Source organism: Typha latifolia, chromosome 6 (assembly GCF_019914945.1).
Source record: "Typha latifolia isolate L0001 chromosome 6, TyphaL0001v2, whole genome shotgun sequence".
In the NCBI taxonomy this organism is placed as follows: Eukaryota; Viridiplantae; Streptophyta; class Magnoliopsida; order Poales; family Typhaceae; genus Typha; species Typha latifolia.
Window position 1 is genome coordinate 1,449,886 of NC_133091.1, and position 21,752 is coordinate 1,471,637.

Below are 21,752 nucleotides of genomic sequence, written 5' to 3' on the forward strand. Positions count from 1 at the left end.
TTTATATATATATATATACACACACACGGAGAGAAGAAATAGAGCGATGACTCTTTGATACAATCATTAAGTTTTTCATGTTTAGCCAAAGCAAAAAACGAAACAAAGCATTAAACTCAAGGGCAGAAAAAAGTTACAAAAATAAAAGCGCGGTTTTAATAGACTGACATGAGCAAAGGGCCTTGAATCAACATGCGATTCTGTTACAATTTGGAAGCCTAGAATGCCGAAGGTCGAAAAATTAAAAATCACCAATGTACAACGGAAAGAATATTTCACACCGCACTAAACCTTAGATTTGATTGATGGTGGGGATATGCGAGAGTAGTGACTGAGTATGATATGGTGGAGACGAGTAATTGGAATTATGTTGACAAGCACAATCTGCAATGCAACTGTGCACGAGATAAACAATGGAGGAGGACATAGCGACAATATGAATGGATCCTCGAATGGACAAGCTAATGATGGTAGTGATCACTTCACCCATTACCACGATGATAGCCTCAATATTCTTGACAACAACGATCATAGCGGCAGTCTCTGCCAACGTGAATCGGAACGAGAGAGTGAGCCCAAAGAAATTGGTAAAGAAGAAAATAAAAAAGATAATAAGGAGAGAGAAAGAGAGGGAGGAGGAGATCCTCACAACTCCTAGCCAAAGTGGTAGTGGGAGAGTAGAGGAAGGAGACCATCGGTGTCCAACTAGAAGAAGAATCCTCAATTGTGTGGAGGATTTTTTGTTTTTTGAACTGATGCTAGGCCAACGCAGCCATTCAAAATTAAATTCATACAATAGTAACACACATAATCTACTGTGAATAGGTTTATTATTTATTTCTAATTACTATAAATCCATTAATGTAATCCCCACCCTTTCCTATTCTATATTTTACATCACGTAAGCATCCTCTCTCCGTCAAAAAATTAAATGAAGTTGTCGCACAACAATTCCAATATTAATAATCAATTTTATTTGTTAACATCTGCATGATTTTTATATATTTAATTTTTTGTTCTTAAATTTTGCATATTTCCACGTATTCATGTTTGGCCCCCTGTTGAAAAAATCATGGCTCCGCCGCTATGCCATGATTATTGCACCTAGTTCAGAGCCCAATTGAGTTAGGTTCAAAGCCCAATTGAGTTTGCTGAGCTGATCCAGCCCATTAACAATCTATAAACCCAGTTCATAGAGCCCGTATGCTAAACATAAACATAAACATAAACAAACATAAACATAAACTAGTTAAATGGTATTATCTAACGTTCAGTAAATCAAATATTTCTTTTATCTTTTTTTATATTTAATCAAGTTCAGTCCCCACCCACTAGATAAAATAAATTTCTTAATATAAAATTAAATTGATTCCGATTTTATCCATAATATAATTTAAATCTATCACTTTTATCATTAAATTCAAAGAAGTGTATTTTAGTCAAATAATTATATATATAATTTATTTCAACCCTAAAACTAATATATATTTTTTTAAATTTTTACATCATAGTTAAAAATAATAATGAGGGCTTGGTCTCAAACTAAACACAGCCTAATAAGTCAAACAACAACTAGACCAACCCTTCTATTAATCAAACATATCAAATATTTTGCTAAACTAATGCTCTAATCCATCTAAATTATCGAGTCATCGAGCTAATATTTCAAACCTTTTTTTTTTTTCCTTTCACGAAGAGCCTAACTGAGCCGCCATGCCTGTGGATCGTATAAGATGACGTCACTGATGTCGTGGCGGAAGAAAGCTTCTTATTAGCTTCTTAATAGTGGGTGGGAAGTTGGTGGCCCTTTATTTTCCACGTCACCATCATCGTAGTAGGTGGATACATTTTTATTTTTCTTGGGCAATTTGAGAAATTAGAGAAAGGAAGGGGTCAAAGGGAAATGTTGCACGGAGGTAGGAAGACAGCGCGAGACTGGCCGCTCCTCAGTCCTCACCACAAGTTGTTGCCACGTGGCCTTCTCGAATCCATTCGTATTTCTCTTTTGTCATTTCTAATTCAAAAATAGCTATTATAATAAGGGTGTAATATTTATCTTTAATATAATATAAAATGAATTGAAAAAAAAGATATTTTATTTTTTATAAAATTATATCTCTTTAATTTAATATAAAGTAAAGATAAATTAATAATTAGTTAATTTTTATAAATAATATATATATATATATATATATATATATTAGAATGATATTCTGTTATTTTAAAATAAAAAATTATATTTTAGAATAACAAAATTTATTCTCAGTTTGAAATGTCAATAAAAAAGAACAGGAATGTTTGTATTTTAGTCCCTATTTTTCCCTATTAATTCCATGTCACCACATTATTTGCTTTTTGATAACTATAGATGTCTAGAATGTAGATAGTACTAACAATAGTGTGGTTCAAAAAAGTTTGCTTGCCTGCTTCAAGATATTGAAAGATTGTACTTAGGGATACAGATAGTGGATTAGTATCCGATCCAATGAGAGAAATCGATCACGTCTCTTTCTTTCCTTCGTAACAAAGTTTTTTATCTTCTGCTGTCAATTGGTCGGTAACTTACTTTAGATATGTTTGAGTTATATTCATTTTATATCTCGATACAGGTGAGGCAGCAATATGTCACTACTTTGGGTGCCTTGACTCTTAATTAATGCAATTCTAATTATCTCCCTTGGGTGTTTATTAAAATGATCCTCTAAGAAAACTATCTCCATTTCACATATGAATAAGGTACCCTACCCTGGCGGTGCTCACTTGATGCTGAAAGATGAAAATAAAAGAAAAAAGAGGGACATGTATGATTAAATAATGACCCCTCTTCTAGTCGAGAGTGACAGAGAGGGAGCCCCCCTCCTCCCTAATTTTCTTTTCCCTTCCCTTCCGATTTCTTTCTCTCCTCTCTCCTCTAAAATATTTCAATTTTATTTATGGCACCCTCTCCATGCATGCTATCGTCCTCTCACTCTCATCAACCGTCATCCTCTCCACTTTAATCTATCTCTTTGCTGAAGTTTTCCTTAATTGCCCGTCTATCGTCATTTGACGTCCGCCATGCCTTCCTCCCCTTGTTGCCGCAGGCCACCTATAATCGTTCAACATGCCCTCCTCCTCCATCTCCGTCTGTCGTTATTCATAACCGCCACTGTCTGATTACTCATTTTGCTGTCGCATGTTGTCCGTCATCCAACTTGCCTTCTTCTTACTTCATCTCTGCTCACCCTTCTCTTACTCCATCTTCGCTCACCTTCCTTCGTTCCCTCACTCCATGCATATGTGGTATGAATGATGTCTCATTCATATCTTTACGCCTTAAAGATTAATGCTTATTTTTTCTTATAGTACCGATAAAGGGGTTTTTCAAAATATCTCTAATTTCCTATGTATATCAAGATTACAAAATATAACTAAAATTGATGAAGTTATCTACTTGCGTAGAGCTGTCAAAATAAGCGAGTGGCTCGAGTTCGGCTCAGCTGAAGCTCGAGTTTAGCTTAGCTCAGTTAGAGATGAACTGAGCCCGAGCTGTCGAAACTAACTCAAAATTAATATCGAGCCAAGCCTGAGCTGGAGTCGGCTCACTCAGACTCGACTCGATAGGCTCGGTATAAAAGGGGTGAGAAAACCCTAATTCCCAAATCCCAAATCCCACATCCCACATCCTCGCCGCCACCGTCTTCTCCTTCGGCAATGGCAAATCGCTGCGGTGCCACCTCGTCAAGCTGTCGTGATGCTAGCAAATCTCTGGCGGATCAGCACCTCCGCCATGCAACTCTTCGGCAGGTCCCCCAGTGCCATCCCACGAGCCCTGCCTTCGACGTTCGACCCAACAATACTCAAGACGACGACACCCATGGAGGAGGAATCCTACAAGACTAGATGACGAGGCTTGGCTTGGGCTCAAGTTGGTTCGATTAAGCTCGGTCCGGCTCGACTTGAATGAGGCTTGATAATAGGCTCATTCTAGGCTCGAGCTCGATTTGGCTAGCTCAGGCTCGACTCGAGTTGAGCTGAGTCAAGCCTGAGCCTAATTCTAAGGGTCCAAATTAATTTCAAACCGAGCTTAAGTTGGAACCGGCTCGCCCAGGCTCGGCTCGTTTACAACCCTTTATTCATGAGCTTGTCATCAAAATAGATAAAAGGGGTTTATTTTTCCATATATAAATTAGACAATTAAATTTAAAACCAAGAGTCATATCATGAAAATGTCAACAAATATGAGTGAAAATAAATTATCTACTGAGAGAAGGAGAAGCTTATATGACCCTCTTGGTACGCATAATCCAGTAAATAGAAAAGAAGAAATAAAACACTTCTATCATAAAGTGGGGCTCAATTGTAAGAGACAGTCAATTAAGAATCCAAATGTTGCCAAGCTTTTGTTGGGTGATTCTGCACTCATCCTCCGCAAGATCTGCATTATTTGGGGGGAAACAAAGTCTCCCCTACCAATCTGGAGGTTAAATCTCGTCCAACAATTAGATAGAAGGTTAACTAATTTGAACCAATTTTCATCTTCAATTATGTCGTACACAAATCTACTTATCAATACGGCATTAGAAGTGGAGTGGAATAATGTGAGTTGGAACATTAGGAAATTTAGAAAATTTTTATATATAACACCTTCTACATTTTGAATGATTTTGTGATACTAAAACTAACGAATCTGTAGCACAAAAAAAAAGTAATATCTAAATAAAAATATTTTATTGAGGACACTAAACTTACCTTTCAAAATACTAAAAAATATTCCTCTTCCCATTTTAGTAGATCAGGTTAGTGTTGTGTTAGGTTAGAATACCTTTATTCATACAGTAAACTAAACTACAGTTTAGATAAAAATAGTTATTCGTTAAAATAACATCAGAGGGTCATATAAAAATTATAAATAACAAGAGAAAAAGACCGATTACAAATAGCTCAAAAAGGGTTCCAATTCAAAAATTACTAAAATATAAAGTGTTATTTAGAAAAGTTTTTACTAAATGTCTTTCTTAAATTCTTAAAAGTGTGGCCGTTCGCTACCTACTACCATGTCCACAATGCGATGGACACGTGCTGAGCTTCCTACACGTCCACGCGGCGCCGTCTGTTAAGGTTGGCGGGAGCTTTTACTTCACCAACTCATCCTCTTACATATATTAAGCCAATGATTTTCGAATAACACTTTTTGAATCGTCCGTCCAATTATTAGTTTTAAACCTCTAGATATTATTTTAATTTTTTAATAAAAAAATAAAGTGCAAAATAATTTTCTCTATTAACACCGTTCAAAGTAAATTTTTTTAATCTTAAATAAACCTATTTAAAACAATTAAAAAAATATGAACCCGAAAAAAAAGAAGAAAGGCTAAGTAGCCAACGCTCAATTCGCCCCCTTGTTGAGTCAAAAAATAGTTGGGAAAATTTATTTACGCGTAATTATATGTACAGCTAGAATTGGTCCACCAACTAAATTGAACTGTGTCTCCTAGGAGGGTTTTGGGTTTACGTAAACTTGGAACTCGGTCGTGATTCTTAGATCTTGTTGAGCTCACTTTTGAGGTCACCAAGTGTATTTGCTTGCCTTTTTTTCTTCTTTTAAATAACTAAATAATTTTATATTAAAATAAAAAGAATGTTTGTGGGTTGGAGAGATATATTACAATTTTAAATTCATTTTTTATTTATAAACTGTTGATGATTAGTCTACCTATTATTTTTTAAGAAAAAAACTATCCTAAAGTTTAAAAAAAAAATAACAAGAGAGGCAAAAAGAGAAGAAAACCCACCAACCCCCCCCCCCTTTCTCGGTTTCTCCTACCGCTCAGATAACTACTATTCCATGCGCTCACTTCACCAATCTATACCTACCACAGCTTTTCGACTCCATTATAAATCCCACCACCCGTTCCTCTTCTCAACCACCGCCATCACTACCACCGCCACCACACTAACCTCTCTCTCTTTTCTTCTCCGTTGGAGTCCTCGCCAATGGATCTCCTACTCCTGGAGAAGACCCTCTTGGGTCTCTTCGCCTCCCTCATCCTCGCAACCGTCATCTCCAAGCTCCGCGGCAAGCGCTTCCGTCTCCCCCCCGGCCCCCTACCAGTTCCGGTATTCGGAAACTGGCTCCAGGTCGGTGACGACCTTAACCACCGCAACCTCGCGGCCCTCGCCCGCCGATTCGGTGACATCCTCCTCCTCCGCATGGGCCAGCGGAACCTCGTTGTCGTCTCTTCCCCTCCCCTAGCCCGCGATGTCCTCCACACACAGGGCGTCGAATTCGGCTCCCGCACCCGCAACGTCGTCTTCGACATCTTCACCGGCAAGGGCCAGGACATGGTCTTCACCGTCTACGGCGAGCACTGGCGCAAGATGCGCCGGATCATGACTGTCCCCTTCTTCACCAACAAGGTTGTCCAGCAGTACCGTGCTGGCTGGGAGGCCGAGGCCGCGGCTGTCGTCGACGGCGTCAAAGCCGATCCCGCCGCCGCCGTCGATGGGATCGTCCTCCGCCACCGGCTGCAGCTCATGATGTACAACAACATGTACAGGATCATGTTCGATCGAAGGTTCGAGAGCATGGACGACCCCCTCTTCCTTAGATTGAAGGCTCTCAACGGAGAGAGGAGTCGCCTAGCGCAGAGCTTTGAGTATAATTACGGCGATTTTATCCCGATCTTGAGGCCGTTTTTGAGGGGTTATCTCAAGATCTGCAAGGAGGTCAAGGATCGGAGACTCCAACTATTCAAGGATTACTTCCTTGAGGAGAGGAAGTAAGTACCATCCATCAATCCATCCTATCCTTTTCAATTTTTGTTTGACTTGTTTATCCGAGATAGAATAAAGTTTAAAATTGGGTAAAACTTATCCAGGAAGCTATCGAGCACGAAGCCGGACGATAACATGGGGCTCAAGTGCGCTATCGATCACATCTTGGATGCGCAGCAGAAGGGGGAGATCAATGAGGACAATGTTCTTTACATCGTCGAAAACATCAATGTTGCAGGTAACTTGTTACTCTCAATCAGTCTCTCATTTTCACAGTTTGGTAAAAGAGTACAATTGGCTGTGAAATTATATGACATATGATAAGAATAAAGTTGGATAAGGATACCTCAACAATGCATAGTTGGAGACGTATAGAGATCCATTTATCTTGCGTGATAAAAAAAAAAAGAATTCTTTGATCACTGGAAGACTACTACTACTTTCCAGTGGTTTCTACTTCCATTTGTATCCATTTGATCTGGTCATCCTCTGTTGACACTAAATTCAGGTTGTTGCCATACTGAAGTGGGCATTATAATAGTGTTTTTAAGTTTTCGTTAGAAAATGATTAGCTACATAGAGATCCTCCTATCGTGCGTAAGAAAGAGAATTCTTTCATCACTAGAAGAAGCCAACTACCACTTCCATTTGTCCTTATAGTTGTCCTCTCTTGATAATAGTAGAATTCAGATGGTTGTCATACTGAAGTGGGCGTTGCAAATTCCACTTATATCCCTGTGCAGATGCACCTGGTGCTCTGTTTACATTTATAAATGAATAGATCAAAGGAATTTTTTTTTCGAATCTTGCCATTTTTTTAGTCTCATAAATTTGACTTGGTAGTTAATTTTGATTAGTCTTGAGTTGAGCAGTCAACTTACCAGTGAACTTGGATAATATATAAGATTATGCTGTTAAAGTTCAATATTCTAATACAATCAAGCAATTGGATCTTTAAAATAACTCCCAACTTGCCTATTTCCTGCAGCTATTGAGACAACACTGTGGTCAATTGAGTGGGCCATTGCTGAGCTTGTGAACCACCCTGATATCCAACAGAAGCTTCGCAATGAGCTTGACACCGTGCTCGGCCCTGGTGTTCAGATCACGGAGCCTGACACCCAAAAGCTCCCTTACTTGCAGGCAGTTATTAAGGAAACTCTCCGCTTTCGCATGGCAATCCCCCTCTTGGTCCCTCACATGAACCTCAATGATGCTAAACTTGGTGGCTATGACATCCCTGCAGAGAGCAAGATCCTTGTTAATGCTTGGTGGCTCGCTAACAACCCTGATAGCTGGAAGAAACCCGAAGAGTTCAGGCCCGAGAGGTTCTTGGAGGAGGATGCAAAGGTTGAGGCCAATGGCAATGACTTCAGGTATCTGCCATTCGGTGTTGGCCGTCGGAGTTGTCCCGGGATTATACTTGCATTGCCAATTCTGGGGATTACAATTGGCCGCTTGGTTCAGAACTTTGAGCTGCTACCTCCACCAGGGCAAAAGATGCTTGATACCACTGAGAAGGGAGGCCAATTCAGCTTGCACATTTTGAAGCACTCTACCATAGTTGCCAAGCCTAGAGTGTTCTAAAATGGCCGAGCTTTAGCTTCTAGTCCCCACATTGGCATCTCTTTTAAGTAAAGGGTGGGAGGATCTTGAATTCCATTTCTATTGGTTGAAAGGGATAAGATTTCTACTGTAAATTTACCAATCAACTGAAGCACTCTATGATTTTGTACTTTGTATTTTCTGCTGCTCATGTGTTTGAGTGAAATAATAGTTTATCTTTGAATTATGGCCAGGAAATTCTTTTAGGTCCTATGTCATTTACTCTTCATGCTACGGCCTTTTCAATTACTTCTCAAGCTGATCTCTTTTGCCACAATCTATGCTAGATATTGTGCTCGTCTCTATAATTTTGGTGTCACTGCAGTTCTTTTTGTGTCATTGGGTTTAGTTTAATTATAACAAGAATGATTTAGAATGGCAGCATGAAGTAAGTTCCAACAGTCTCCCTCACCGCTATCTTAGCCTGGTCGGCTTAGATTGGTACTGATCAACTAATGATTTTAAAACAAAAGTTTTGCTCGTATCAACTGATGATTTTAAACTCATAATTATATTGCCTCCTCGTATGATTCATTTATTTAGCAATACAGATGCAATAATGATGCAAGGTGTTCTGTGCGAAAATAAATAAATTGAAAAGTAATGTAACAAGTTTATTTATAGGGTTAATTGCACTTTGACCCAGGTGAATTATTTTTTTAACTTTCACCCCCTTTGTTTTTTCGACCCCCTATTCAGAATTATCAAATCCGTCAGTTCATTGTTATGGTTTCTAACAAAAATATATGGAAAGCTTAGCACATAATTATATTTAAATGTCTTGTTCTCTCCCTTTCCTCCTGTTTCTCGTATTTCTCTCAAACCCTAAAATATAAATCTCATCACTATAACCATCATCACTAATCAAATCTAATTCTCCTACTCTTTCTCCCAAAACTTAATTTTATATATATATATATCTCATTACTATCATCAACCCCTCTAATTCTCTTACTCTTTCTCCCAAATCCTAATCTCACCAATCCACTACTAATCGTATTGCTAGTAATATCTTAATAACTACTTAACCCATCCTTAAATTCCACTGGTCTCCGATTATAGTGACTATTTTTTTTCACAGAAATAGACATTCTAGGGGCATAATAGTTATAGTCTTATAGACAGCAAGGGGTTGATGAATTTGAATTTCTTTTAGAAGGGGCGAGAGTAAAAAAAAAAAAAAAAAAAGAGGGGTGATGAACTGATGATTTTGAATAATTGAGGGGTCAAAGACAAAAAAAGATGAGAGAGAGCCAGAGAGGTGAAAGTAGGAAAAATCATCGAGTGGGCTAAATTGAAAACATCCTTAAGTTTACATATCGTTTCAGATCCCAGCTTTATCTGTAATATAGTTGTAACTCTGGGGTGTATCTGAAAAAGATCCTAGAAAAAAATCACCATAGGCTTAGAGGTGATCATGAGGTCCACACCTTCCGCGAAACACGTGGCGCCATCTGCCCCACACTTGTTACGCCGAAGTAGAGGCCCCATTTCTCCTGTACTCCTTCCCCTCCTCTGGTCGAAGTGGTAGCTCTCGATCCAACGAGGAGAGCAACCGAAATGGTGGTCACAGCGATGAGGGGTGTACCGCTAGCTCGATTCCCACTCCTCCAGAACTCCCAGGTCTCACCTTTGATTCCAAGTTTTGGCACCATTTCTAGCGTTAGATTTCTCTAAGCATTGGCTCTGCAACAAAGTTTTGATCGAAAGTTAACAATTTGGACTCAGTTGCCTGCTACTAGTAGATCGGTGAAGTTGAGGAAGCTCAATGGTCGGTCGAGTCGGGTCCCGGTGTTTGCTCGGTATTCTCAAGCTCAGGACTTCTCCAATGGCATCCAAGGTAAATGTTCAGAGAGATGTTCGAGGAAATGACCCACTGAAGCGATAAGCTTAAATCGATTCAATCGACCATACTTAGATTTTGCCTGAAAATCGTGTATTCTTGTTTATTTTACTGCAGACAGGATAGCTGACTTGCCAAAGCTAGTGGAGGACATACTCCAGACATCAATTAGTACTGGACCTCGGGGTGCACTGAGACTAGCCCAAGGCATTCAAGCTGTAATCGGTGTTGGTGGAGAGTGGCTAAATGATGTATCCAGGGTATGTCTATTTTCCTACGTTACTCACTTTTCTGAAAATTTAGTATCTTTCATGTAATCGATGCTTTTATGTGCTTTATTAAAAGTTCTCTTTCGGAATTGACTGTTTGGTTCATGCATATCATCATCTGAGCATTTCTTTATTCGACTGACTGTTTCTAGGAGCTTTCTCCCTTGTGATCTTTGATTTTCATCAGATAATATCCATCTTGTCTCTCTTTATACTTCGTAAGATCTGAGTCATTCATGTGTTAACGTTTTGTATTTCCTTTGTGAAACGTACAAAAAAGAAAGTGTCCCTAGGTGAATCAGACACTAGAGCAAGTGGGCCTAAATCTAGTGGGTCAGCCAACCTGTTTCAATAGGCACACCGCACATAACTCAAATTTAATGGAGCTTCAGATAACTTGCTCTAAATGAAGAAAAATATGCAAACTTTGTGAGTATTAAATTAACTAATAAGAAATGTCAGAGGAATTATAGTTAATTTCTCCCCTTATTTCGTTTATTTAGTTACTTGGCATTTTCATTTTGGATTTTAAAAGCCACTGGCAATGATCATTCTATTCGATCTTATAAGTACCTTGTTTCAGAAGTGAGAAAGCCTATGTCTCAAATTTTAGTATTATGAACGTTAATAATCGTAGATGTAGCTTATTCAGTGAATCAGTCTTTTTAAGCACTAGTGAATGCTTTTTCTTCAATTTCATGCAGACAAGGAACGCATCTGCAGGGTTGCCAACCCAAATGCAGCTTGGATTACTTTCTCCCCTTTACCTTCGGAGGCTATTTGAACAGATGGGTGCAACTTATATCAAATTAGGTCAGGTATAGACATGGGACTACTGATGTTGGAGATAAAATTGATTATTCTGCAGCTTGAAGTACATTATTATTTGTTCTTTCTCTATTACGGCAATAATTTTTCATGATCTCAATTCAATAAGCTTAAAACTTTTCTCTTTGCTGAGAAGAGAAAATAAATTGCTTCTCCTATGTTGCCCATCTGAAAATTATTTCGTGTTTGTATCCATGTGCTAATGTTTACCGAACACCCTAAGTAGGGAGTTTTCTGCAGAGAGGTCATAAGCAGTATCACCTATCAATTTGAAAATTTTGCACCCTATTTTGCATGTCTTGGAGCTCACTTAGTTCTTGACAATTATTTAAGGTTTAAGACTTTATTATGTCAGCAAACTTTATGACATATATGTATTCCTTGTGGTATCCATGATGTTAGGATGAGAAGGATCTGATATCTATTAAAGTATTAACTAAATTGGACAGCATAGTTATCAATGTGGTCTTCTCAGAATTATGTGAAAAAGTACTAGAGGATAATAGTTTGTGTGGATGACAGCAAACAGTATGAGCAAGTCTGAGATGGCAAAACCCTGTTTTTGTTCATCCTTCAGTGTTTGTTATAAGCATGTTAGTTGAACATTTGGGGTTCTACACTTCTACCTTGAAAAATGTTCTGTATTAAGTACCTAGGTTTCATATGCTTTTGAAGGAAATTTATTACTAAGTCAAAATAACAAATTGAAATTGTAGTTCTAGTATATGCTTATCTGGAGGCCCAACTGATAATGCGGAGGTGCAGTTCATAGCATCTGCACCAACTTTATTTCCTGCAGAATATGTACAGGAGTTCCAAAACTGCTTTGATCAGGCTCCAGCAATCCCTTTCAATGAGATTGAAGCTATATTGCGTGAGGAATTGCAGAGGCCATTGGATAGTGTCTATGAATATATTGATCCAGTACCCATTGCCTCAGCTTCAATAGCTCAGGTTGATATTTAACATCTTTGTTTATCTTCTATACAAATTCAACAATACTGAAGATAACTTCTGCATTTCCCTTCCAGGTTCATGGTGCAAGGCTTAAAAGTTCACAACAAGAAGTAGTGATCAAAGTTCTAAAGCCTGGTATAGAAGATATATTAGTTGCGGATTTGAACTTTGTTTACGTTGTTGCCCGAATCCTGGAATTTCTAAACCCTGAACTTCGCCGGACATCACTGGTATGCACAGACTTTTAGTCTATTCAATGAGTTTGGTGCAATAACTGGGTTTGTGTAAATCTTTACTGAATACATGCCAAATGAACACTTAATTGCATATTTCTATTTACAAAATTACTGTAACGAAGAAAATTACTAACATTTTCCTCGAATTGTTAGGAAAAACTGTGCTACTCGCAGAGGTCAAAGGGTAGATCTATATGATATATCTTAACTGTTACTTTTCTGTTCTGTTCTTAAATTCTCTAAAAGCTGGAAAGGAAAAACTGATGCAGCTAGGGGCTTCACTTGAAAAGGAATGTTTTCATGTGAAGATGGATGCTTTTCCATTTCATTTATGAAAGTTTTGTGCTTTAATGTGAAATCCTCCTTGGTAGGTAGGTATTGTCAAAGATATAAAAGAATCAATGCTCGAGGAAGTTGACTTTCGAAAAGAGGCTGTGAATATCGAGTCTTTTAGGATATACTTGGAAAATATGGGACTCGAGAGGCAGGCTAAGGCTCCAATTGTGTATCGGCATTGCAGCACCGGTCGTGTATTGACAATGGAAAGACTTTATGGAGTTCCTCTCACTGATCTTGATTCTATAAGATCTCTTGTTCCTGACCCTGAGTTGACTCTAGTAACTGCACTTAATGTCTGGTAAGTTTTTCAGTTTATCAGCTCTTCTATTTCCAATGAATATTAAAGTTTCTCATTTTGTGGAACTTCATCCAATTAACACAATATTATTTTTGCTCCCTTGTTGTAGACGATTCAATTAACTTTAGATGAAGCGTTAATGATGAAATAGTTCTGTAGGTTTGGAAGCTTGATCGCATGTGAGACCTTTCATGCAGATGTGCATGCAGGTAACTTATGGTTGCTTCGTGATGGCCGAATTGGATTTCTTGATTTCGGTATGTTCTAGTAGAACCTTCCTCCATAATGGTAAAAATGCAGTCTGATCATGTTACTTGAAAATTAGTTCAGGTAACCACTCGAGATATTTTGCAGGAATTGTTGGACGAATATCTCCAAAAACATGGGCTGCTATGGAGATCTTTTTGGCATCTTTTGCAAGTGAAGATTATGAAACTATGGCTTCTTCCTTAATAGATATGGGTGCTACAGAAAAGAATGTAGATGTAAAAGCCTTTGCAAGAGACTTAGAAAAGATATTCTCATCAATACAGGTAATATTTATTGCACACTTGATGAATGATTGCAGCTGTAGCATAGAGTTGGCTGCTTCTAAGCAACTATTCTTTCATTGCCAAAATTGGTGATATTCTGTTTGTTTTATATTTCAACTACTGAAACTGAGTTTTACCATTCTTTCCCTGCTTTTCATGCTCTTATTTGTAAGAATTCATGCTCTGGCAGGATCTGGATACAGAAATTGTAGTTGCGACAGCAAGAGGGTCCGACGCAGCAGCTATCTCTGCTAATGTAGTTGTTGACGAGAGACAGATGAATGCTCTGTTTCTTGATGTGGTAAGCTAATTTATGAGAGCGTTCTTGCTATAGAAACTAGTCTGAAGTAAAATGTCAAGTCTTCCAGAAGCTGTTTGAATAGCCCTCTCCTATATCGGTTAAGTAGCCTTCACATGATTCCTAAAGGAATATAGGGTCAAGGCAAGTAGAAGTGGCAGAAGAGCAGGCTGCCACTTCCACAATCCCGTTTTGGTTAAGGCTTATTCCTCTCTCACCTCTTTTTGTGAACTCGGTCATGCTGTGAGGATCCTAGATGAATAAGGGGATAAACAATTTGCATGAGATGTCTCAATTCTTCGTATGCATAGTGTTGAGTAGTCTTGCATTGCTGACATATCTGTTTGGCTTTCTAACAGGTTAGGGTTAGTGAGTCATATGGCTTACGATTTCCTCGGGAGTTTGCACTCCTCATGAAGCAGCTTTTATATTTCGATCGCTATACGAGATTGTTGGCTCCCAACATGAACATGCTGCAGGACCAGAGGATTATGATCGTCTCAAATCGGAGGATGAGGAGCACGAATCAGATCCGATGAAGTTCATTAAGCTTAGTCTACCCTTTTTCGCAGACATAGTTACAGAGATACTAGCAATACTTGTAAATAAGTTCATGTGGCAGTTTTATGTAGAAACGCACGCTATGTAGATATCAAAATCACATGACAGTATTTGAAATATATATATTTGCTGTAATTGGATAAGTTGTGCAATTGTAGCATGATATCCAATATATGTAAGGATCTCATCCTGCCCTTTTCCATTGAAAACTAGGAGGAGAGGATGTCATGCTTCTTAAATGTTGAAATAAATGCCCTTCATCCGCACGCTGCTACCTGCCATTGTATTTGGATCCAAGCCATTTTAAGGTTCTCTATATCTAGTAGTTTCTGCACTATGGTTCTATCTTTGCTACAGGTGGAAATAGGTAGAAAGAGCTATATTCTCACTTATATTTTTTATCCAATCGTTCTCTCAATTCTATTGTATTTTATCAATTTATTGCTGCAATTACCAGATATTTTACATAATAATATGGAAAAAACGAAACATTTCTCCTTGAGCAGTTTGCGAGAAACTCCTAAGGGAACTCAGCTAGAGAAAGATGAGCCCGCATTAGGAATTAAAAATTTGTCCTCAGAAAAATGTGAGCCAAGATGTTTTAGTCTTTCAACGCCGTGCAATTTTTTTTTCTCCCTCAGATGATGCATAAATGAATCAAGGCATACTGATTTGTTATCAGTTTTGACGACAAAAACATAACCTAACATATAGATTAAAGATGTTAAAAGCAATGCATCCATCTCCTATGCAGTTACGTCCCTAATGATGTGATACTTGAATTATGCATCTGGATGACAATGATATAAGGAATAGTTACTTCTGTAACAAGTATTTGGCCTACACCAAAGGAACATTAAAATCGTTCAGCATCAAAGATTGTCGATTGTTAACTGAAACAATCAAATTATATCTTTTTATTGAGTAAAGCTGCACAATCGAACAAATCAAATAATAAACCTGAGTATTTGTCTAATCACAAAAGGGAGAAAAAGAAAGCACAAACATGGAAGTAGTTATCCAGATCAAAATTTAGAATTTCACACGTTCTTGGAGGACTAAACATCTCATAACCCATAATGCTATATTTCACTTGCCACCTACCCTCCCTCCCTCAATGTATTCGTTTCAAAGAATATACTGTTTTAAGTGCTCAGTCCTCTGAAATCTTAATGAATCAGTGCTTGCTCATGATGTGAAGTAATATTACTTCTTCTCCATCAAATATCCCACATTGCTCTCCTTAGAACGTTGATAAGAACGTGAAGCTGTCGATCTAAAGCTTTGGCCAATATCACCGACTTGATACATTATATCACGGGCTGACGCATATCCCATGAGCCGATGAAGTGCCAAGGCTGATGCTTGCTCACGACCTCCCATTATAGAAGAGTTCCTGTTGTCGTGTAGGACGGACTCAGTTTCACTTGAAGAGCTTCTGGTGGACATTCCATATTCTTCATAGATAGAAACTGGATCTTGAGGGGAATCATCCCCAGTTCTAGCCTCTGTACGATGAGCCTCAGTATCCATAGAAGTTTTAGCAGGAAATGATAACATAAGAACTTCTGAGCAGGAACCACACTGCAGCTTATTTAATCTCCCCCTCGATACTAAAGCATCTACAGGAATTTGAAGCAGATTGAAGCATTTATAGCAGATGACAAAAGGAGCACCCTCTGAGATAGGCCTGCAGTGGTGTTTAATGACCTGCCTTTTTACATTGCAACTTGACTTCTGCTGCTTGTTGTCCCAGAATAATCCACCTTGAATGCAAGATGTTGGGCTTGGATTAGGACGTTGAGGAGATTGCCGATTAGATTTGTGGGAATAGATTTGTCGTTGTGGGCTAATACCTCTGTGCTGAAAACTTTCCTCGGGAACTATTTGGTTAGAAAATTTGCTAGGACTGTCTCTGAATGCGCCCATCTTCCTCCGTCGCTCTACGTAATCACGTTCAACTTGCTTGGACTTGAATAATGCATTCTGTGGGAAATCCTCTTGTGAGTCCATTGAGCTCTGCATCGACTGGGAGTCTTCAAAGTCAACTGAGGTTCCTCGCAGTCTCTCATTAATACCATATTTGGAAGATGACTCATATCTTCTCATACTATATTTCTCCATGGTATCCGAGTTAAAGCTCGCATTTGATGACTTTGAAAAATGACTGCTGGCACGATGATCTGCTTCAATAGCAGCACTGATCTTGTTGTATACTCTACTATCATCTGTGACTGATGCCTTTGCCCGAAAAGTCCGTCTAGATTTGGAGATAGCTCGACCATGGGAACCCGCACTGCTTCCAGCATCAGAGAACGAGGAGCTTCCATCATAAGCACTTGTACTTCGTGTAGCTGGAGATCGTAGATTCTCATCAGGTCCATTCTCACTTGCTCTATCAAGGATATCGTCGACTGAGGCAATGCTACGACTGATGGTATGTGATGGTTCTTTCAATTTGTGGGTCAAGTTTGGACTCATGCTTGGTTGCCGACTCAGATCCAGAGAATTCACTTCTTCCAACTCTGAAATGTTTGTATTTGAAGATAAGGGGGAAACGTCTTCCTTTGAAGAGACTGAGCCAGTATCTGTAGAGAAATTATCTGGCGGATTTGAATAATTATCAGCTTCAGAAGCTACTGAATTGGAGCTTCCTCCAGCATTTCCTTTCTTTGCTGCGAAGAACAACTATTTTGGACAATTCTCTCTTACAAGAAAAGGAAGCATTTGAAGATTGAAGAAAGAACATACCTTGAAGGGTTGTACCGCAGCCACCACATGGGTAAACAGGAACATTAGAATATTCGACCAGAAGCAGATGGCATTTCGGACATCTCACGAACCGTACATTAGGAGAAGTGCCACCCATGGTTGTTTGAGGGGCTCAAATATATAAACCAAATGCCTAATCAAAAAACATCTTGTATGACATAATGTTCCAACGAAGAAAAACGCCCATCTTTATCCTCTTCCAGATCTCTCACAATCTGCAGAAGAATTTATAACCAAGAGTCAGGAGTATCCAACTTCTTGCTTCCTATGTAATCAGCAAGGAGGACATATCAGTGGAAGTAAAATCACTAGCTATGACCTTCAAGATTTAGACAAATTAAGATGTGTTTCCAAAGTTAGAAGTCCTAAAAACATCTAGAGTCATGTGCTCTTGCTAGCTTTTGCACTTAATTACGACTTACGAACGTAAGAGTGTTTTCTACTGCATCCATAGAATTATACATGGAGAAAATCAGATTAGCATGCTTGTAAATCTAGACAAAGTCAGTCAAAGAACTAACTCTAGATGGCTTATTAAATTAACAAGTATTAGTTCTTCACAAGAAAGGAAAACCAAGAAACACAAGCACAAATCTTGCCGTGAAGTAGGGGTATCGGCTCTCAAGGTAAAATAGAAACAATAGAAGAAATTTGAAGTAATTCATTCATAGTTCCATATCGAAGTGGAACATATTTGCAATTAGATCTAGAGGCAGGAGGGGCAACTAGAAAAGGAAGTAGGACCCACTAAAAAAAAAGTAAGTTCCTGCGATCTCCACCAAGATCGCATATACTCAGATCACGAAGCAAAAGAACTTCTGAAATTTCCCTTTACAAAGCTCAAAGCTTCCCCAATTAACATGTTGAACAAATGGGCGTACAAAACATAGAGAGGTCACCATTCTATAAGGTTGAAAATCTATTCAAATCATGGAATCAACAGTGAAATAATCACTAGAATAAGGAAGAAAAGCCAAATTCAACTCAATAACCAGAAGAAAGCATTGAAATAATGAAGACCAACATCTAGATTACCAAGTAACATATCAATACGGGCAATATCTTTGGAAAGAAACAGAGAAATTCCAAGATGAGAGATAGCACGGAAGGAACAAGAAAGAGAAAGAAAAGAGCCACCTTTGAATGCTGACAGCTTCTATGTCCTTCAAGTCATCTCCTTCCTCGCCTCTTTGTGTTAGAAGAGCTCAGAGAACGACAAGAAACAACTTCTAATGGAAAACCCATATATATTATTCTGGAAAGCAAAAGGCTACCGAAGCGTGCCAACGAAGAAAAAATGGTGGGTAGCTATAAACAAGATAATGCCTTTTCCAAGACAGCGAAGGACCAATAAGGAATAGAGAATCAAGAGATGAAACACGAACACACAGAAACCCTTAGCGGAGAAAGAATCAAAGCTATATATCTATCGACATTTTTCCGTGTCTCGTGACCAGAAGTTATTATAAGCGCTGGTCAACGGAGGAGGGAAGAAGTCAAGGTCCTTCTCCTCTCGTTCAACCAAACTAACCATGGCGAGGGGAAGATAAAGGAGACGACTTTGAGAGCGGATGGTTGAAGTGGGTCCTTCTCTGTGATCACTTGTTTTCTTACACTCCAAGGATCGAAGCTGTCTTTTTTTGTTAAGGCTAGAAATGAGCTCCGAACTAAATTTTGTTTTAGTCAACTTTATTGTCGAACTATCCATTGATTTGAGCCATTAAATTAAACTATTAAATTATAAAATTATAAAATTAATTATTTAAATTATTTAAAATTAAAATCGATCTCATAACCTTTCTAATCCATAGCTCAAATTATTCTACTTTCTTTTTAGCTTCAAATTTGATGCAGAGTAAATGAAAAAGTGAAGTAGTGTGAACTCATAGAGATTTAAAAGAAAAGTCAAAGGATTTCTTCTTCTTCTTCTTCTTCTTCTCATTTTAGACCCTATATATGTGTTTACACTATTATTTTTTTTTTTGTTTACTTTTCAACCAACCATGCCTATATAGGATTTTCTTGATCAAATAAAAATAAGTGGATGGTTTTTAAAGCTTAATTAAAAGCGTGTGGATTAAAATAAAAATAATGAAAGGAGAGATATAGACCACAATAAACACACAATATAGATTTTTTTATGAATAAAAGAAAACATAGAATTTTCTATATAAATAAAATGAATATTCTACGGAAGGGTACGAATTGTCCTACAATTTTTATTTTTATTCTGACGAATGATAAACTAAATAAATATAGTGAAATAATTTTTTTTAAAATTTAGACCACAATAAGTTTAAATCATGCACTTACTTTGGAGAAAATTATACTCATAATTTTTTTTCTCGTATTAACTTTCAAGCCAACTCACTCAACAAATAAAATAATCCATCTAACAGCAATAAATTTTTTTTTTCCTTGCCTGCGAGCACACCTCTGTATAAGTTGAAATAATCGTTCTTATTCTTAATAATATTTGTTCAATTTATTTATAACGTTGTGAATGTAATGGCTTCCATTACTTCATATATATATATATATATATATATATATATATATATATATATATATATATATACGGTTTTATTGTTTGGTTGCAATTTATGTAATCAAATTAAAGAAGCCCAACGAAGTGTACCTCCATTTGTGCAGAGAGTTAATTGCATTCAAAGCTTTTGCACACGGGATTAATTCTAATCGTGCTAAGATACTATACAAAGTGCAATCTTATTTTGTTGGGGACGAATTTTTTCCAAAATGTTATAATTATCATTATACTTTTTAAAATATTATAGTTACAATCGAAATTATTATACTCTTTCAAAAAATATCATCCCATCTAATCACAATTAAAACCGAACTTAAATTTAAAAAAACACTATTTTACCTTTGTATTAATTGTTTTAAATGATTCATAAACTACCTATTATTTTATCCAATATCATAGTACAAAAAAAAATTATTCTCTTCTATGCAAAATAAAAAATTGGTTGATAAATATTTTACATTCTAGACTTTAAAAAAGAGAGGGTATTTTATTATTTGTCATTTTTAACAATAATTTGTGATGAGCATTTTATTAAAAACTAACCATAATAGTAATTATGAAAGAATCAAAAGATTCTAATAGTAATTATGATATTAAAAATATATATTTTAGATATTTGTGTTTTGAGTGTCCTGGATGTCGATTTAGCTTACTCTCCGAACTTAATCTTACAGGGACAAGTGTTGGATCCAAATGTCAACAATATCCAGCAATTGACTTTGGAAATGAAGTGGTGATTGGCGAATGGCATCAAAGTCAATTTCTGAGTTGCATTCTTTAATTTCTTAATTTACATTTTAACAGCAAGACTTTAATTGCAACCATTGACTTTTTGTGTCACGCGAGATGCATTTGACAATGAACATGACGAGTTAACCATCAGATTGAAAATTAAGTTTCATCCATCGTGTTATCCTTAATAATAGTCTATAATCAAAGTCATTATTATAGTTCAGTAGTCGAATTCTATCAGTCTAAGATAGATGCCGTGAGCTTAAATACCGTTTATTATCATAGTTAAGTCATGTAAGTTCTTAAATCAAATTTTAATTAAGTCAAATAAATCCTTAAAATAAGTTATAGTTAAGTTAAGTAAATCTTTAAGATAAATTATATATATATATATATACCTTAACATCTCCCTTCTCTCTCTCTCGTGAACCGTCGTCGTCTCTCCTGTCAAATGATCTTATCTTACTTCTAATCTCTCTTATCCGCCGATCCTCCTAATCTCATAGGGTCGAGCCATTCGACTACTATTTAGTCAATGTCTCAAGACCTAATTGGCCAAATCTTGAGAACTTGGATTCCTTGAAAGCCCTTAAAAAATTTATGTCCTTAAATCTATCCATAACCTCGTTGGCTAATTATAGGTTAGACAAACTAACAAAAGAATTAGCACTCGTCATTTTGCTACATAATCATTCAAGAAAGCTCCCATTTTTATTTATTTTTATCTAAACATAGCTAAGGACCAAGTTCGCATGAATTTATGACTCACATTAATGTAAATAATTATGATAGCATTTATATCCCCAACGGTGCGCCGCCATCAGTTTGAAGAGGGGATGACACATGATGAATGTAAATAATATCTCTCACTTGGCGTTAGGGGGGGAAGTACATGTGATGGATCATGTACTTCATATGATATCAAAACTTTGGTTTCACTCTTGACTCTCACTCTCCTCATGAGAAATCCATGACATCACCGAATAAAATATTTTTTTTATAAATACCTATATATGGAAGAAAAATAATTTAAGATAAGCTTTGAGATAAACTTTTTATTATAAAAATACCCCAAGATAAATAGTTTCTAGTGTGTAAATCCATAATCTGTTTCCTGGGCCATTTATTGGGCTAAAAAATAGGCCCAAAGTAGAATTATTACACTATCCTAATTGGG

General features: G+C 37.3%; 3 protein-coding genes across 4 annotated transcripts; 2 read left to right on the forward strand and 1 right to left on the reverse strand.

Moving 5' to 3' along the window:
- The first annotated feature begins 5,759 nt into the window (after nt 1-5,759).
- Nucleotides 5,760-8,548, forward strand: LOC140790280 (trans-cinnamate 4-monooxygenase). Its single transcript, XM_073140278.1, has 3 exons — nt 5,760-6,761; nt 6,861-6,994; nt 7,745-8,548. Exons 1-3 carry the CDS (start codon nt 5,977-5,979, stop codon nt 8,341-8,343), a joined length of 1,518 nt encoding a protein of 505 aa, XP_072996379.1. The 5' UTR covers nt 5,760-5,976; the 3' UTR covers nt 8,344-8,548.
- Nucleotides 8,549-9,825: 1,277 nt separating this feature from the next.
- LOC140791503 (uncharacterized aarF domain-containing protein kinase At5g05200, chloroplastic) lies at nt 9,826-14,789 on the forward strand. The gene is made up of 11 exons (XM_073142104.1): nt 9,826-9,984; nt 10,090-10,201; nt 10,322-10,464; nt 11,178-11,291; nt 12,067-12,255; nt 12,333-12,488; nt 12,866-13,131; nt 13,291-13,388; nt 13,486-13,664; nt 13,855-13,965; nt 14,322-14,789. Exons 1-11 carry the CDS (start codon nt 9,922-9,924, stop codon nt 14,499-14,501), a joined length of 1,611 nt encoding a protein of 536 aa, XP_072998205.1. The 5' UTR covers nt 9,826-9,921; the 3' UTR covers nt 14,502-14,789.
- A 620-nt stretch (nt 14,790-15,409) lies between these two features.
- LOC140790172 (uncharacterized) lies at nt 15,410-18,888 on the reverse strand. 2 transcript variants are annotated; one of them, XM_073140130.1, is made up of 3 exons: nt 18,433-18,888; nt 17,275-17,510; nt 15,410-17,193 (listed from the first exon to the last, which is right to left on the reverse strand). In XM_073140130.1, exons 2-3 carry the CDS (start codon nt 17,317-17,319, stop codon nt 15,730-15,732), a joined length of 1,509 nt encoding a protein of 502 aa, XP_072996231.1. In that variant the 5' UTR covers nt 17,320-17,510; nt 18,433-18,888; the 3' UTR covers nt 15,410-15,729. The 2 variants fall into 2 exon arrangements, with proteins under 2 accessions (XP_072996231.1, XP_072996230.1); XM_073140129.1 differs by having other exon boundaries at nt 15,410-17,198.
- Nucleotides 18,889-21,752: the final 2,864 nt, after the last annotated feature.

What these genes read in the sequence shown, in the direction of transcription:
- LOC140790280 (XM_073140278.1), top strand. Translation starts at nt 5,977, where the DNA reads ATGGATCTCCTACTCCTGGAGAAGACCCTCTTGGGTCTCTTCGCCTCC. An exon ending in TACTTCCTTGAGGAGAGGAA is followed by an intron (nt 6,762 to 6,860) that starts GTAAGTACCATC and finishes AAACTTATCCAG; the next exon opens with GAAGCTATCGAGCACGAAGC. An exon ending in CGAAAACATCAATGTTGCAG is followed by an intron (nt 6,995 to 7,744) that starts GTAACTTGTTAC and finishes TATTTCCTGCAG; the next exon opens with CTATTGAGACAACACTGTGG.
- LOC140791503 (XM_073142104.1), top strand. Translation starts at nt 9,922, where the DNA reads ATGGTGGTCACAGCGATGAGGGGTGTACCGCTAGCTCGATTCCCACTC. An exon ending in CACTCCTCCAGAACTCCCAG is followed by an intron (nt 9,985 to 10,089) that starts GTCTCACCTTTG and finishes ATTTGGACTCAG; the next exon opens with TTGCCTGCTACTAGTAGATC. An exon ending in CTTATATCAAATTAGGTCAG is followed by an intron (nt 11,292 to 12,066) that starts GTATAGACATGG and finishes GCGGAGGTGCAG; the next exon opens with TTCATAGCATCTGCACCAAC.
- LOC140790172 (XM_073140129.1), bottom strand. Translation starts at nt 17,392, where the DNA reads ATGGGTGGCACTTCTCCTAATGTACGGTTCGTGAGATGTCCGAAATGC. An exon ending in CTGCGGTACAACCCTTCAAG is followed by an intron (nt 17,199 to 17,274) that starts GTATGTTCTTTC and finishes TGTTCTTCGCAG; the next exon opens with CAAAGAAAGGAAATGCTGGA.